We start from the raw sequence: 18,759 nt of genomic DNA on the forward strand, positions 1-18,759 counted from the left end.
AATCAAGCAATGCTCCTGCTCTATGTCTCTGTGACTCCCTCTCTCCCTATCTCCCCATATTTTTCTCTCTCTCTCTCTCTTTCTCTCTCTCTCCCTCTCTCTGTCTGTTTTGTGCATATAGTAAGCGCTGAGTTTTATGGCCGGTCGGGCACTTCTTCAAATTCAACTCCCGTAGGGCTAATAAAGCATAATTTAATGAAGCATGTAACAGTCACTCGGGCAAGGACTTCCGCTTTGTGTAAACAATAGTTTATAATTCAGCACATACGCACACATACACACACATGTAGGGTTAATACGCAAACCTGGAATCAGCCCATTCATGTGGCTAAAGGTAGATTGGATGGCCAGGAGCAGAAAGCTAATTGCCTCGCCGCTTGCCGAGCTACATGTCTGAAGTGTCGCCCTGCCTGCGTGTGCTTGGGTGTGTGAGTGTGTGCGTATGTGTGTGTGCATGTGTGTGTGCGTGTACGTGCCACAGCCCTTCCGTGAAAAAAGGTCACGCTATGGCTAACAACTTAGGGCTGCAAGGCGTGGCAACCAAAACTGGCCAACGATTCAATTGCAGAGATATTTGAAAATGATAAATTTAAATATATATATATATACATAGCCATGTGTCAACTCCCACTATGCGGTTGGCAGACCGACAGACCTGGCCGAGATACGCCAACGCTCTTAAAATTTGGGCCATATCAACGAAAAAAAAAACCTTAAAAAACAGGCCACAAAACGAGCAGCGACACAATATGCTTCCAATTCCCCAACCCTTGACTCGACCTGCATCGGGTCCCTCTCCGCTCTCCACTCTCCGCTCGCCCGCTGGTCTGTCACTCACTTTGGACTTGCGGCCAACTGGCCTTAACATTTTGAAAATTTTTATCGCCAACACCGGCCACAATTTTATGTGCGTCTAAACCCTTTCGCCCGGCTGGCCGGCTGCTTGGTTGGGGTCGTGGACCCAGCTGGATGCGAGGCAAAATATGCTTTTTGAGGCCACCAATCTGAGCCCCACACCTCGAGCATGCACGCAAACAGTTTTATTGCACTCTTTCTTTGGGTTTGGTGAGATGCGGTGAGGTCTGGTGCGGTGAGGCTCACTTCGGTTTTGGGCTGAAGTTGTCTGGTACGGTGGTCCGGCTGGTCACCTTTGACTTGTGGGAAACATTGTTTCCGTTTTGCATGACTTTTCAGCTTGCTTTACCGCTTAATTTTGATACCCTCTATATACAGAAACGCATACAACAGGCTCTAATCAAGTTGCACAATTCACATGGCGGTAAATCATGCATCTTTAACATATAACAAGTCTTTTATCTTGTTATGCCCTGGACTTAAATGTAAACTTATAAAGTGGTATAATACTTGAGAATAAATGTATCTAACTGTCAGCAGGAAACATCTCCGATTCCGTATATATATATATATATATATATATATATATATATAAGTTAACAGAGGTCAGCGACACCAGCTCCACATGCTGATATAGCACTGAGCCGAATGTTCTTACGAGCTAACAGGGGTCAGCAAAATGCAACATAACACCAGCCGCAGATGCTGACATAGCGCTGGGCCGGATGTTCTTGCACGACAGCAGCGCACGAGGCGCAAGCTAAGCATTCTAGCGGCCGTTGTGAAAGCACACAATAGCTTAGGTATTTTTGATCAATCTTTTGTAAATTTAGTTTTTAATGCGGCTTTCACTGAGGCACATCGGCCCAGAGACTTCGCGCGTAAATTAACTCACTCACTACGGCGTATCGGCCTAGTGTTTTAAAATTTATTATTACCCAAATAAAGTTAAATATAGATAATCCGCGAGGATTATTATTTAAATCTTAATTTATATATATACATATATATTCATTCTTGATCATCAGCACAGCGAGCTAAGTTGTGTCCGTTCGTGTATCGTTCTCAGGATATGTCATACATAGAACAGAATTATCATTTTTTTTCGATATCTTTCCTGCTTCAGAAAATCAATTAACATATAGTTTGAAATATGACTTCCTATGCAAAACTCGAAAAATGTAAGAGTAATTATTATAGAATAATATAATAATTAAATGTAATTAAACTTGGAGCTTGGTTTAACCACGATTTTCCCCAAAATATCGCTCAGGTATGTGCAAACATTGAAGTCCTAAAAATGTTGTAACTAACTGACTTCAAACACTGAAGCTATTAAGGACTTCGCATTACCTAGTTAAAATCGGATAAATGAGTGTATAAAACCCATGGTCTTTTTATATCAGAACAAGCAATAGCAATAGGCATTACAATTTAGACATCACATTTTTAACAACAAGAAAATAATTTGCAACTCTTTCGCAGCATCAACCTGTTGCGAATCTTATTACAATTTGATAACAATCAATAGAAAATTAACTAAAATTAGGAAAATATTCCGAATCGAAACATGGTCGTCAGAATAACAATCTATATTAATAATCTATCATAATATCAGTTATTCGAGTGATTTCTAAGGTCCTTAGTAATATGTTTTGGGAGACATAGCAAGCTGTTGCCTTTTTATCCTATAGAGCTAAAAATACATTTTTTCACAGTTGTTTTTGAATTATAGAAAATCCTCGGATATGCATCACATAGTCAAGAATAACACAACGTAATCCCTTGAAAGAGCCGCTCAGTCAATTGATTGTTGGCTTTCTTTGGCCAAACGCGTGCATACGACTTTTTGACTGCATGGCTTTTCATTTGCCATTTACCGTTTACCATTTACCATTTGCCTGCTGGCAGCTCTGGCCTCCAGATCTGGCCTTAAAAGTTCCCGGCTGGGACTGGAGGCTGCGACCATTTGCGGCACTTGAGCCGGCTGCATCGTTTTATGGCTAATCGATGCGGTAAGTCGAGACGAGGATGCTCTGCCAGAAACTCAGACATGTCGGCACTGAGGCCAAGTAATATTACTTTGGACAGACAGAGAACGGCCAAATGAGCCAAGGGATAAGCCTGAGGCGGTGGGCGAGGGGCAGGTAACAACAAAAATCGAACGACAGCTTAATCCTTTTAAAACTGAGAGCACATAAAAGCAGCAGCAAAGGCAGAGCATAACAGAGAGCCGCAAAAAAAAGGAAAGAAAATCTAGAGTGCGCTAGTCGGAAGTGCCCGACTGAGAGATACTCAGCGCCGAGATGTCCTACATGCAAATTTAATGCGAGTCCAGTTCAGGGAGCCTATTCAGAAAATCGATTTTAATCGAATTTTTGAAAACGAGTCGAGTACTTGATACTTAAAGGCAGATAGACGTATATGGCCTATATTGACGCGACTTTCGAGCATGATGCTAACCAAGAATATATATACTAAAAGCGAAATACATTAATAGAAATACATGATATCCCATTTTAACCATTTGCTATAAGTACAGGGTATAACATGAAAAAAGAGAAGAAGAATGCAAAACAAAAATCGACTATGGAGGCGGCTGTGAAAGAGCCAAGAGAACAATAAGGTGATTTCGGATGAGACCAAGAATATGTGCGAGGATGAGCACGAGAATGGGATGGGGAACGGGAAGGGGAAGGGGAAGGGGAAGGGGAACGAGCATAGAGGAAAGAGTTGAAGCACCAGCGTGACACAATAAAGACAGCCACAACCAACCGCACAACAACAAAAACAACATTGTACTAAGGAAAAGTGTAATAACTATAAAAATAAACCGCTGCCGAAACACAGATACACAGTACACAATGACAGGGGGTTGGGTAATATTGGAAGAGGGCGAAAGCAGGGGTATCAGGGGCTCAGCGGAGCGTTGTGAAAGTTAGAGCACCAAAGTCATTTTGTTATGACAAATCTTCAAATACCTTTAAGCAAATATTTGAGGCGGCCAAAGTCTTCGTCCCAGTAAAACAAACAATATATTAAAAGAGACTGTAAAATATGATGTGAAAATGTGCAAAAGTGGGACTCAGGCACTTGATGCGGAAGAAGAATATTTTAATCGAAGGCAAAAGCTTATACGATACAAATTTTTAGAAATTTCGAAAATTTTTATTAAAAATCTTACTTTTATCTACGAGTTTTATATATATAAGGGTACAAAAAAAGAAAATTCAGAGGAAACATTTTCTTCAGTTTAAACGAAGTTTCGTCTTGCTAACCACAAGAGACAATAAACTAATGCTTTTATAATTTAACTAGCTTAACTTAACCCTTGGCTCAAGCCGAATAAGTCGCTGTCTCTCGCACCTAACCCCACTTTTAGAAGCTATTCTTAAATATTAAACAGGCCAAGTCCCAAAATCAACTAGCTGTTAGCCGGCTGGGTAACTGGTTTACTCGGCTATTTCGCCTATTAAAAGTGGACGACAAATTTGCAGCTCTTAAGATGCACATAATCGCTTTTAAGACAACGGACAGAGAACGGAACGGGACTGGCTATAGATGCTAAGCAAACAAAACGTTTTATGGCTTTAAGCTGTTTTTCCAATTTTCACCTAAATTGATTATTATACAGCTGCCAATATGAGGTAGTGGTATGCAGTGTATATATATATATGTGTGTGTGTAGTGTGTGTGTGTGTGTGTGTGTGTGTGTGTAGTGTGTGTGTGTAGTGTGTGTGTGTGTGGGGGGGGGGAAAGTTTGTTAATTTCAACACGTACACAAATCCCATAGCAAAGCCCTTTAATGGCAGCCAAAAACTAACAAACCACATTAGCACGAGGGAGGAGAGTGGCAGTGGCAGGGAAATTGCTGGGCGAAGTCTGGTGGACCTGGAAGAGCGGATCAAGCTTTAACTAAAGCTGCCACGCAGCTGCTGAGATTTGCTGGCAGAAACAACAGCAACAACAAGCATCAAAACATACATACTTTCGACAGGACGCACACACACACACATTAACAAAGACAAATCTAATAATAAATCCAAGACACTTAACGCCTTAGCCGCCAAGCATGACCCACAAACCAGCCAAAGGATAGCATGCGAGAATATAAGTATACGCGGAAGTTGGGGAGGGGGTGGTGCTGCTCGAGAGTAAAAAATAGAAAGCGGGAGAGCCAAGCGTTTGGGTTTGCTTGGTTACTGTTGCCCGTTGCCCCGCAGGGAAATGCAAATCGCCGGAAACCCAACGAAGCGTCAGGGCGCCGAATTGAGTTGAAGGATGATTGCCAAAAGGCGAAGTGGAGCGGCAAACGGATTGGCAGCGGTCCACTAATGTGCCACAAGTCCATAGCACCCATTTGGGGATTTCTTTCATATCTGCTTAGTTAACACCCTCGATAAAGTGGAATAGAATTCGCTTAGTTCAAAGATGAAACGATGAAAATAAATACTCGTAATGTACCTATCTGGGAGTATATACATAAAGGTGCTTACAGGCAATTCGTAGCCTTACGGATGTCTTTTGCTTTCTGCTTTCTTCTCGCACAGCTTTGAAAAGTCTATGCAGGTATATCTACGAAAAATACTCATAAAATACTCACCTTACTCGATAAGGATTATGGATGTACAACAATTTTGATACACCTATTAAATCGAATCCAAAGGCATTTTAGAATTATCAAACGGAAAGGGTAGCGCAGAATCGGTCTTGTCTCATCTTGAATCTTTTGCAGTTAGTAATTTAATTGAGCTTGCGGTCAAACGTTGGGAATCATGGGAAAATTACTTGATTCTAATTTGATTTGCCTAGACAACAATCAAAGCCAAGTCCAAGCGCCAAAATGCGGGCTGCCGTCTGTCGGTTGGGCTTGGAGTTTTCTTTTGTTTCGCTTGACGCTCAACTGGATTAGGCCAGCAAACACTTTGGTCAAACTTTTGTGGTGCTACGTGGGGCTGGCTGCTGGATGGCATCAATTTGGATCCTTTTTGCAATGGCCAACCACTGAAATGGATAAATGATTGAACCCCTGTTCACACAATGTCAGTGCGAGAGAGATAGGGAGGGAGATGGTAAGAGACAGGGAGAGTGCGCCGAGTCCTCGAGCGAAGTTAAGGCTTTCAACAATGATTACCCAAAACTAATTTGAATTTTATTGATTCAATTCGGCGTGTCTGTGTCTTAGCTGCCCATTTACCAGATATTCTGAGCAATCCTATTTCTTGGAATCTCCCTAGCTGAACGCGGCCCTTGGCTTTTATCTGCATCTGTCCTTGATGATGTGTTGATGATTCGCCTGAGCCTAATCTGCTTTCGTCCAGCCGTCCGCCCCTTACAGCTCCTTCGCCATTTTAACACTCAAAGGTTCTCTATGCGTAAAGGATTGAGCATGCCTTTGATTTTTGTGCCATCCCGGCCTTGTCCTGGCTTAGCTTTTAATACAACAAAGTGTATTTTAATGTGATAAACACATATGGCCATTCAAATCGCATTACCCACATTTCTTCGATTCGCTTTGCACATCCTTCACTTGACTTGCAACATTCTTAACATAACCATGGGCCTTAACTCTTAAGTTTTAAAAAAAAAAAAAAAAAAGCAATATTTTCTATCGTTTCTATATGACATATGATTATATTATTGAATAATGAACTCTACCCAGCTCCTAAATTGAAGCCTTGTAAGCATCAAAAAAATATGCTTCTAAATATCTTAACCACTTATCTTAACCACGCTTAGAAGCTATTTTACCCGTAGAATGCAGAGATATATATCTGAGTTGAGCAAAAAATCAAAGAGCGTACTCCTATTGTTATATTGGAGGCTCTTACCAATATTATGTCATACTCTTATGCTGCGATAAGCTATAAATTTATTAGCATACATTTATTAATATTATTTTATAATTAGATTGATTAGAATAGTTTTTTTTAACTTTGCCTTTTTGATTATTTGACTAAAAGTTGACTTGAGTAAATTATACAGTATATTTTCCATCTGCAACAAACAATCTCTTCCAAAAATAAGTGATAAGTGTTGTAGCTGCAGAGCTGAGTAAATATTCAGGTATTCTAGCACATTGTATTGCCTAGTTTCAGGCGCAGATTAAAGCAGTCCATGTGCAAATACTATGTGAGTGTATGTGTGTGTGTGTGTACCACGTTTGTATGCTTATGAGAAGATTGAGGCGATAAAAATTTGGCAAATAGAGCGTGTTTGTCGTCTGCTTGTGTGTTTGTGTGTCGCAAGCATCAGCACGAATAATTAAACCCGAAAAATGAAATTTGATTAATTTAATATTTACAGAGAGCTGCTCTCTCTTTCTCTCTCCCTCACTCTCTCTCTCTCTCTCTTCCTGTCTGTGTGAAATCCGTAGCGGCATCTCTTTCTATTATTTGCTGTGACTGCAGAAGGAAACGTGCTTTAACACTCGCAAAACTTGTTTCCTCTACGTGCATGTGAGTGTGTGTGTGTATGAATTTCAATGTTTGTTTAGCTAATAAATTTTCGGGCTAAAGTAATCAAATAATTGCCAAATGTACGAAAAACACAAGAGCATAGGAATATGGCTTGTTTTATTGCCATTTTATTTGGCAAAATTTACGAGCGGCCAAGAGTTTCGGTAGCCTTTTATATTGTCTCATGAAAGCAACTACAACTAAACAACAACTTCAGCTACAACTACAACTACAACAATACCAATAACAATAATAACAACAGCAAGAGCAATAACTTGAACTTGGAACATAATAAAGTACTACGAGAAAGAAGCAGCACATGAGCAGCAATCCCAAAATCATGTAACCGTATATTGATGACGATGTTTCTCTAATGATGCGTCTTGACTTGACAAATCGCGACCCCCGAGTGCTAGAGAGAAATGAGGTCGAATGAATGAACAATTAGTTGTGAATGTCTTAAAGCCATCTCTCTATATTTGATGAAAAGAATCGTGGCTTGGTTTTTATGAAAGCTACAATTATTCTCAAGCAATGCGAAAATGTACATTTCAATAGCTTAGCATATTTATAGTTACAATAACAATTTTAAATGTGATTTCAATGAAATTTATCTATCTTTCTGGATATTTGGCATTCAAATGTGTGAACATACCAAAACAATACGGGCTTACGTTTTCCAAATTGTGACAGGTCTTCAAAGAGAGACAAACTATGTGCGTATCATCTGTATATACTCTGAGATATACTACACTCCAAGTTTTGTGTTACTTAGAGATATGGTAAGACCTAGGATGTCGACAACAATTACCATCGATATGGATATACTCAGCTTGATTAATTTGGGTAGTATTATATCCATTTCCAATATGTTCAGGGTCTTTAAATAATATAATTATGCTACGAATAAAAGTTGCTACTCACTGATAACTCAGATGAGTTAACAAAGATGTGTGCGCTCGACAAAAAAGCATTGATCATTTATAACTATATTTGTATTATGTGATAATATTGTCTTATATTAGTTTTATTCAACTTTCATCTAGAGCTTGCCAAAAATCATATTATACTACAATCGCACCCTAATAATCAAGACGTAGCAAATTTAAAAAGCTTTACTACATATAGATTTTGTAAAAGTATAGCAGAATTGATTGCCCGGATATGCTGTATGGGTCGTGGGTGGAGAAGAAGGTTGCGGGGCGTAACATAAATAAAAGTCTATTTAAGCGTATCGCTGTTGAAATTGTGTCATGAACTCCGGAAAAGAAGACGCGACAACACAATCTTATACTTTTACATATGTATGCACAATCATTCACACACACGCCTGCACGCACACACACACACACACACACACACACACACACACACACACAAATAACAAAGAAAGTGAGTCGGTTCGTCGGTCCGTCGTTCGTTCGGTCGGTCGGTTGTTTGGTTGCTGGGTCGCTGAGTCAAAGGAGTGTGTCGTATCTACAATCAGTTTCAGTCTCCCAAGCGCTGGCATATAAAATTGTTTTGAGCAAAAATTACAAATTCCACAACTAACGTGACACAGCAACCAGAGCACCCCCCCCCCCCCCCCTCCTCCCTCTCCTGCTATCCAGGACGAGCATCCTCTATTCTTGGATGGTCCAGTGGCATTTATCGAAATACAAAATACCGCTCCTGCAGTATCCCTATATAGAGCCCGACCTCCGTCCTCCTTTCGGTCTGCTGTCCAGTCTCGCTTACCAAAATGTATACAAAATACCGCTTCTGTCCACGTTGGCCATCTTCATGGTATATCCCAACCCCTCCCCTCACACCTCACTCCCCACCGCCCACTCCGCACTCTTTGTGCTGTGTCGTGGGCGTGACCACAAATGTTTTGAGCCACTCAAATGCAGCTCAGAGGCAAGTGGCTCGCCATGGTGTGTGTGTGTGTGTGTGTGTGTGTGTGCGTGCGTGTGTGCGTGTGTGTGTGATTACGTAGCACATGGCCAGCGGCTGGCACAACAACAATGTACGAAATTTAATGCCAACAGCAAAAATAATGAAAGTATTTGCTTTGCTAAGCACAAAAATATGTCAAAGTAAATTTCACTTCATTTTTTTCTTTCTTGCTGGTATCCTTTCACTGTGTGTGCGTGTGTGTGTGTGTGTGTGTGTGTGTGCGCGTTGGCACGTAGCACATCCTTATAAGCCCTCCAGCTAGCAGTTGCAAAGTGTATACCTAACCAAATAAAATGCGATTTAAACTCTTGAGTTAAACACATAGAAGCTCAGCTGCATCCGAAGCACAAATTTCAAATTTGTTATTAAAATATTTATTGAGTTAATGCTCTCTAATTGCTTTTGTTTGCGTCTGAGCTGAACGGTTCATGATTTTGTTTATTATGCTAGGTTTCTAATTTATTTACATGCAGATTGGTTATGCAATGCTCTAGCTTTTGCTTGTGGCTGACTCTAGACTGTAATAGTTGGCATGCATATATTTTTATCTTAATTCAAGCCAGTTTTGAACCGGCCCGATTTGAACTCGAAATTCCACTCTTTATTCCCCTAAATCAATTGGGATGTCTTGGGTAAAAAATAACTAAATTCTTATCTGTTTCAGTCTAATAATATATTTTGATAAAATAAATATTTTAAATTTTTGTTTGACTATTGCAAAACATTTAGGTTCTGACATTGCTCCAATAATAGCTTAAATTGAGTAGTTTCATTAGGCAAATATAACGAAAATATTAGGAACCGAGAACCGACGATATGGCCCTCACAAAGAAAGGATCGCAAAAGACTGCTCAGCACTGAGCACAAGAAAACTCTGTTTGCAGATGTTCGATACGTTTGCCCATTTGCATGTACAATTGCGTGTGAGTTTCAAGTAAAAACTTATTTGATAGCTTATCATGAATTGTCAAAACAAAGACATATCACAAATTGAGCCCATGTCAAGCAAAAGCAGCAGCTCACTACAAGCTTGGGGATTATGATATATCACGATTATTGCTTACGAGTATTTTGAAATCTGTTCGTCTCTTTTTGTGTGTTTATTTATTTTCTTTTTGCCACCCCACCTTGTAGTGGGCCGATGGGTAAACAAGCGAATCCATCAATCAAGCACACGAAAGCGCACACAAAAGTGACCAGGGGATGGGTTGGGTCTGAGTTTGGGTCTGGGATGAGTGTAAACTGTACTCTGAAACTGAAACTGAAAACAAACACCGAAAGCCTAAAATCAATATTCACGTCTCAAACTCAGGAGAAATGTACACGAATATTGTCGTATGTTTTTGTGCCCAACCAGTCAAATAGGCAAATAATAAAGAAATTATCTTAAAAAATACATTTCTGCTTTACGTGCTGAACAGAAATGAATAAGCTTAACATTTTAAATATAATATTTACAATTTATATAGTATTTAATTTTTTCTAATCTGTGAACAATATTCCTTTTCTATTTATTTGCAGTGAAACGAAATTTTCGAAACGGAAGCTAAGTTGAAATCGTTAAATCCATAATCGAAGGTCGAGTTCGGCCGACAAACTGAACGCGTTGCAAGTGCATTTTTTTTGTTTTTTGTTTGGTTTCGGTTACTGGAGCACGCACAGAACTGCAGGCAGTTACACACAAACACACACGCGCGCCGTGTGTAGGTGTGCGTGTGCGTGAGTAAGCTGGACGCAGCACTGGTAAACATGGATTGGACTCGGTGGCAAGACGCTAATGCCAGAGACAGAGCTGGCAGCAGCAGTATCTGCAGCATCTGCAGCAGCCTTTGCGATTGCGATTGCGAGCATCAGCACAGCCAGTGGCTACCCATTTGATTCGTCCAGTCTCATAGTAGGTGCAATCAGTCATTCAACTAGTCAACCTGTCAGTCAGTCAGTCAGTCAGTCAGTCAGTCAGTAAGTCAGCCAGTCAGTAAATCAATATCAGTATCAATCAGTGCACACGTCACCTACTCAATCAGTTAGTCAGTCAACTGATCGATTCTCTAGTCAATCGCTAGTTTGTACGATCGGTTGTCTCTGTTCCATTGCAAGCAACGTATCGACCGATTTGGCATTCATAAAAAACTGTAAATATCAACTTATAGATACATATATATACATTATTCATATATATACATACATATATATGAAGTGCAGTGCTAATTGAATTTGAGTGTCGTGCAAAACAACAAAACAATATTGGATTGGATTGAGAAGTCCGGCGCGGAGAGAGCGGCGCACGCTGCGGTTCAGTTGGCCCAGTGGAAGAGCCAATTATTCCATCAACAGCAGCAGCAGCAGCAACAGCAATAATTATATAACAAGATCCGCCTCAACCTTGCCAATGCCCGCACTGCCATCATAGTTAATCAACAACGTCATCATCGTTTGTTTAGATTTGACACAAGTGAGTTTAGAACAATCGAAATTGCATGCTCATACAATATGCCAATAACATAGGTATATATATATATATATCATAAATATACATAACTATATGCACATTTATCTGTCCTCTAATATACATACGTATGCGTGTATCTTCAAGATACAATTCCTGTATAATATATATATGCTAGTGAATACACTTGACTTCAACTATCGATAATTACATCAATCGATTACATGGGTTTCTAGACATTTATTTTTATTTTATTTTCTACACATTCAAAATAACTGAAAAGAATGTTCATGTTCTAAGACCATCAAATTTAAGTCAAATTAGTGTTTGTATCGAAGTTCCCTCGTATAATCGATTTATTTGTACATAAACAGACGCTGGTCGCGCGAAAATATACGCGAGTATTTCAAATTACTGTATGCCCTAATTTATATACACATAACAGGGGGTATATCGCGGTTAAGAGCTATCAAATTTCCTCAAACTGTGTGGTCATCAATTTTCTACCTTTTTCCAGACAGCATTTTACCAGCATTTTCTGAAAACAGGGAGTCTCACTTAAAATACTTCTAAATATATGTTCAAAGTTGAGTTTAAAGTCGAAAAGTTCTCGGAAATCTCGCATAGATCTTTGAAAATAAATGTTAAGGTTTGGGCTTGGGTTGAAAACCAATTTGTCTATATAATCATATAAATAATTATACAAATAAAAAATAACTGCGAAATTTAATTAATTTCCACGCAATTTCCGATCTTTATGGGTGGATTTTTCAAAATTGTTGCAGCCAACTTTTAACGAAAATTGGTCGATATCTCGATATCATCGATATTTTGTCAGCTATATTTTAGAGCCTAAAGACAATATTCTTTATATTATGTGAGCAACATATCCAACTGATGAACATATATATTTCTGTCTCTGACATCTTCCCTTGTGTTTCCTCTCTCTCTCTCTCTCTCTCTCTCTCTCTCTCTCTCTCTCTCTCTCTCTCTCTCTCTCTCTCTCTCTCTCTATTAATATAAATAAATATATTCATACGTAGTGGTCTTTGAATCTCCTATTAAATATATCTCTTATAAAAATTCATAAGCGCGATTTCGTTTAGTATGTGTATGTACTAGTATGTACATACATACATACACACACACATACGCATACGCACACACAGTTTGGCAGTAGTTTGTATGTAATCGCTTAGATTTACGAGCTGTGCTCAATGGAGAGTTGGGTAGGGGTTCGCCTGATGGGAGCGTCTGGGCCATTCACAATGCACTCGAAACACTCATAGTGCAACATTCATTGCAGTGTATTGATTGCAGGTCGACAGCAGTCACTCGCAGCACTCTATCCCGCCCCCACGACACCCACTTAGAATGCATTTTGTACAATTGTAACTAGCGTAGCTCCGCCTTGCCACCCCCCGCTCTGACCAGTTGCTCAGTCGCAATCTGACAAAGCAAATCTCATGCAAATCATATGCAAAACAGGACGACAACGGTGCACGAGACGCCGCGGCGGGGTCGCCGAGGACGTTTGTCAGGCGACAAGCAATTTGTACAAACATTTGCGCAAACAAAACGCAGGCGGTCACGAGTCACCAGCCACGAATAACAAACTGGTGGATGGTGGAGCTGCAGGTGAAGGAAGGGAGACCTGTTCGGTTTGTCTGTCAGTTGGTCTGCCCGTCTGTCGGTCTGACGCTCGCGTGACCGGCAAGTTTTACACACTTGGCACACGTAATTGCTTATAAAACGACGCCGTGCCGCCAAAGAGTGCCGATAACAAACCCAAACCGTTTATAACAATTATACGAGCCAAGCAGCCATTTGGGACCAGACGACAGGGAGCTGGGGATCAAGCCGGGCTGGGTTAACTGCGTGTGTATTTGCGAGGCACTTGACCAATTAAGCGACAGGCGTGAGTGTGAAAAAGGCTGTCGAGCTGGTGGGCAGGCGATTTAGCACCCCAGCGCCCACACCCCATGGTGGGAGTGAAGCAGACTGGCTAAATGTATAAGCCCGATACACTAACACGGCGCGGCAGTCTGAGATCCCTGCGCAGCGCACCGCTGCTCAGTACGGTGCTGGAGAGCACGCTCTCGCTGACCCGCATCCATCCGATTGCTTCGCTGGAGCTGCCCGGCCTCGATTATGCAGTGCAATCGCAGTCAGCCATTGGCGGCTTCCATCATCGTGAATTAGGCACCTCCCTACGCAGCGGCATCGCAGCGATCACCGCGGCCAGCGCCAGTGGCATCTCTCAATCCCAGAGCGCGCTGCTCGGACGTTACGGTCCAAACGCCTCAATACGCAACAGCGAAAGAAAGATTGTCCAGCCGAAACGGTATGTCAATAATAATAGACCCCCGAAAGCCCATCCAAAGATCTATCTATCATTGCATTTGCTTCAGTCTTCATCTATGTTGCTCTGTATTATTGGATACCCACTGTCTACAAGTCTTGGCAAATGCCTATCAATATTATAGAACTCTTTCAACGGGCGATGTTGTGCAAGAATTTAAATATATAATCTGTACATCATCTTTCTCCGAAAAAGAATTAACATTTATTTTATTCATTTATAAATGCCAAACTCGAATGCAGTGTTGGCTAAGGCCATAGTTGCCAGTGCTATTTAACAATAGTTGATAGTTTATAGCCTTATCTCATACTGAGGATTAAACTGACCCTTGCTCACGTTTCGCAGTCTAATTTTCTTGGAACTTGGAAGCAGTTTCGTTTGCTATCTTATTATCTTTATTGATAACTTCTTAACGACAATTGCCAACACATTTTTTACTGCCAATCACGCACCGGATTCCAACGCTTGAGATTACCATCCCAGGGCAGATCCTCGAGGCCAGCCTGTGCTGCAATCGCTGCCTTGACACGATTCGAGAATTCAATGGCCGTTTCAGTGGATCGTCGCTTCAGTGCCGGCATATACCACACATCACAGATGATGGACCAGGAGGAGATAACCATTAGGATGTAGCGCAGCATCGAGCACCGAGTGCTATCCCAGAAGGCGTCGCCATAGCGTCGATCATAGCGCACTGCCACGGGATAGACGACATTGCAGATGGCAAAGCTGCCCTTTTTGAACTGCATCACGGCCGTGTTATTGATGCAAGTACCTTCCGGGAAGAGCAGTATGGGCGGCTTGCCACGTCCAGCTGCATGCAGGCGCAACACCAGGCCCAGAGCCTCGCGCTCCCCGTGCGCCTGACGCTCGAACCACAAATGCGGCGATGCCCTCTGCAGGGCGCGCTGTATCACGCCTAGAATGCCATCATGCCGCTGCCCAGTGAGGGAATAGTGCACGTCACACATGAGCAACAGCACGTCCAGGGGGCTGGTGTGGTTGCACACACAGATGCCCATGCGGGGCCGATGCTCCAGGTTGTGTATGCGTCGCACCACCGGAATGAAACAGGTGGCAAGGCGGAAGCACGACCGCAGCACTATCTGCACCAGACGCCGTTTAAATCTCCAATCGGGCAGCTGGCCCAGCACACCCGTCACCAGAGTAACCAGCAGCAAGCAGCCGGAGCAGCCCAAGGTGCGCAACGGCACCAGCAGACTGTAGCGCAGCAGCAGCGCCAGCAGCCAGATAACGAATAGACGGCAGTTGAGATGCCGCTTTTGGTGGCGCAGATTGCGCGTCAGCAGATTCCATTCGCCGGCCGGTGGCGCTGCGGCCGCAAATCGTGGCGTCACATCGTCCTCGAGCACCAGACGCAGCCCCTCGGCGATCAGGTTGCAGCACTGCTCCATGCGTGCGTTTAGCGCATCCTTGGCAACCACCTCTGTCTGACCCGCTGACAGCTTGTGTAGCTGCTGCTGCTGCTGGTGCTGGTGCTGGTGCTGGCGCTGGCGCTGGCGCTGCTGGTGCTGCTGGTGCTCCTGCTGCTTCTTGCTCAGCAGCTGGCTCAGTCGGTGATGACGTTGTCTCAGCTGCTCGTCGCAGGGCTTTAGCCGGCGCTCCTTTTGCAATTGGCTCGAGCTGTAGGCAAAAATACGTTCCAGTAGGCTCAGGTAGCGATTGTTCATGCATCTTACGGAGCCGCAGCACAAGGCTACGCCCAATAGGAATAGCAAAACCAGTTGAAGCCACATTCAGGGAACCGCTGCGTGGTGGGCAATATAAAATATATTTAATAAATATAGATATATTTTAATTTAAAATGCATCGAGATAACAGTGTTGGAAAACGAAAAGACAGTATTGCAAAATAATAACATTCAATTATTATTATATAAATAGAAAAATCAATTCAACTTTAAAGTCCCTTCAAGGCATTTGTAAATTGATCGAGTACATTTATACGGCCAGTGTTCCACAACAATATTTTTAAAAGTCGTTAATATTAATGGGCACTTTTCTAAAATGCAAAGTGAGTGCCGGCGCAAACAAAATCTCAATTAAATTTCTAATTCAATTTATTGCCTCCCTTTCGGCTTTTGCGCCTTTGTCTTTGCCTTTTTCTTGGATTTAGTTTTCCTTTTTTTCTTCTTCATTCTTTGTTTTTTTTTTTGTATTTAAGCTTTGCCGACTTTGATTTATTTAACAAGCAAAAGGCGCCAAAATATAAAAAGCCACAAGAGAAAACTTTGTCGACGTCGTCGTCTGTCCGCAGTCGGTTTGGGTTGAGTTTTGAGGCTGTTCTGCTGGGTTCTGTTGGGTCTGTATTGTAAACTGTTTTGGTTTGCCCTTATCCTTTATTTTTGGCTTTGCATATGGCAATAATTCAATTATGCACAACAAGGCCGCAAAATAATTGGGCGCCGTTTGTCGCCGCAGTCCCGACAGCCCGACAGCCCAAAAGCCTAACAGCCCGGCAGGCCAAAAGCCCAACAGCCCAACAGATTCTGATCCTGATGCTGCCGAAACCGAAATCACTTAAAAACCCGCAAAAACTTCTGGCTTTGTTAATTCGTTAATTAAATTGGCCTGGCAGACTCTCGATGACAGCTTGTAAACAGGAATTCAACTTTAAGGATTACGCAATGAAGGAGGCGACAAAAACAGCCCCCCCAATCGACGTCGGATTGCCACCACCCCATTGATGACATTGGCTGGCAGCAATCTCTGCTTATCAAAGACAAACAACGACGTCCACGACGACAACTCATTTAGGCACGCCCCCAGCCGCCCCTTCGCAACCTCCACCACCTGCCCCTAAGCCAGAAGACCCTTAATTAGCATAGAATATGTTTTAAAAAGCCACTTGAGCTAAACATTCAAAACACCTACACGACGCAGCCCCCAACCCAGTCCCAGCCACAGCCCCAGCCTCAGACCCGTGCCACCGAGACCCGCACCGACTACTGCGACCTTAGACGCTTGCGGCTAAGACATCGCGTGAAGACTCCGTGGCACAGTTAGGCAACTTTGGCAGGTTACAAGCTTTTTACCAAACGCTTGACGGCGTCGCAAATAGAACAATCTTGAAGTGCACTAATTTAATAGGTTTATTTTGAATAGATAATTAATTATAAGACCAATATCTATCGAGTTAGCAAAACAGGAATAATCAGTGCTGTAAAACGGCAAGCTCTTGCAATAAATACAGCATTAATCAGCACGGTTTTTTGTAAAGGCTTAACTTTTAAATGTAACCTGAAGATAATAGTCCAATTATGCAGCTGTGACCAGTACTTAAGAATTTCAATAGAAGAGAGAGAGAGAGCGTTCGTAATTCGGCTTGACTACATTTTTTTTTTCTAGCTGGCAGCACACAGCGCAGTCGACGCCGCCTCGGCAGCACGTGATGCTCAAGTGTTGGGATAAGCATTTCCGCTCTTCAGACGTAACGCTAAAAATGCGACACACACATACACACACACACATACACACAGAAGCGAAGGCAGCGACGCACTGACTATGAGGCTATGTACGCTGTGCTGGGCTGGGGTGAAACAGTCGTGGGGTAGGTGGATGAGGAAGCACAAAATGAAATTGTGACGTTGCTGCCACGCCCCCATGAAAGCGACTGCCCGCCCAGCTGCCATTCAAAAGTAATTTAGCGTTTAAAAAACATTTTTCTGCCTGACTTTTAAAAAGTTTTGCATAATGCGCCCGCCTCGCGTTTGTGTGTACGTTTGTGTGTGTGTGTGCGTGCGTGTGTGCGTGTGTTTGTATATGTATGCGTGTGGGTGTTTGGGGGTGTGTCAACACTCACCTGTTTAATGTGGCCACGTTTCGTCGTCTGTCTGATTCAGCTGATTGTATTATAGCACCTACTAAACAGACTGAATGGCAAAGCCTCTAAAAATTTCTGTATATTGACTTTGACGTTTCACTGACTGCCAACAAGCATGATGTAGGAAGTGTGTGCGAGTGTGTGTGTGTGTATGTGTGTGTGTGTGTGTGAAGCAATTGCTTATAAAAATCAGTTTTAGTAATCTGTAAGCACTTAAAGCTTATAGCAAAAATGTGCTGAAAGAAAACGTTGAAGACACGAGCTGGCTTCTTATTCCATATAACCATTAGATATTAGTTAAAAAAGTGTTTAATTGAAGTATTAAAATGTAACCATTAGAAGAAGACAAATCTTTAATTCTTTATAACGAGTTTAGTTGATGCTGTCCCAATGTCCGTTCAGTGTTATAAAAGTAACGCAACTTTTAATTTAACTCGTAACTCGTAACTCGCCAGTATTTTTAAAAACAGGAGTCGCAAAAGCGAAATAACTAATAGAAGAAATAATTAATTAAAAATAAACATTTAAGCAAGTGAATTTTTGAATCTCATAGATTGGATGTGTGGAATCATAGAAGAAATGCTCGAAAGATAAGTTTTTGTATGGAAAACTTTTATGTTTACTTTACTTTATCTTTTCTTACCTTTTTGCCTCTTAAAATAATAGGTCGGAAATAAAAAGGATATTAAATCTTCGCCTTGCGATAAATTGCGATGGCAGAATTTCGCGTGTGGGTACAGGATATCTGTTAGTCGAGCACTCTCGCTGAACATGCTGGGCGATCAGGCAACCCGAGTTAGGCGATTTTGATGCATGAGACTTTGCGTTATTTCGGCTTTCTTAAACACTTGCAACAC

The 18,759-nt window shown here is 41.9% G+C and overlaps 2 protein-coding genes across 2 annotated transcripts in view; one reads left to right on the forward strand and one right to left on the reverse strand.

The window, feature by feature from the left end:
- Positions 1-13,359: 13,359 nt before the first annotated feature.
- LOC115764364 (innexin shaking-B) overlaps positions 13,360-18,759 on the forward strand; it is a 55,687-nt gene continuing 50,287 nt past the window's right edge. The window contains exon 1 of the mRNA XM_030707326.1: positions 13,360-14,041. Within this exon, the coding sequence (XP_030563186.1) occupies positions 13,707-14,041 (335 nt within the window). The 5' untranslated portion in view covers positions 13,360-13,706. The remainder of the gene's footprint in view (positions 14,042-18,759) is intronic.
- On the reverse strand, positions 14,269-18,019 carry LOC115764365 (glycerol-3-phosphate acyltransferase 3). The gene is made up of 2 exons (XM_030707328.1): positions 17,882-18,019; positions 14,269-15,827 (listed from the first exon to the last, which is right to left on the reverse strand). The coding sequence occupies exon 2, from the start codon at positions 15,814-15,816 to the stop codon at positions 14,494-14,496; it is 1,323 nt and encodes a 440-aa protein (XP_030563188.1). The 5' UTR covers positions 15,817-15,827; positions 17,882-18,019; the 3' UTR covers positions 14,269-14,493.

This window comes from Drosophila novamexicana, unplaced genomic scaffold (assembly GCF_003285875.2).
Source record: "Drosophila novamexicana strain 15010-1031.04,08,12 unplaced genomic scaffold, DnovRS2.1 tig00000820-arrow-pilon, whole genome shotgun sequence".
Lineage (NCBI taxonomy): Eukaryota > Metazoa > Arthropoda > Insecta > Diptera > Drosophilidae > Drosophila > Drosophila novamexicana.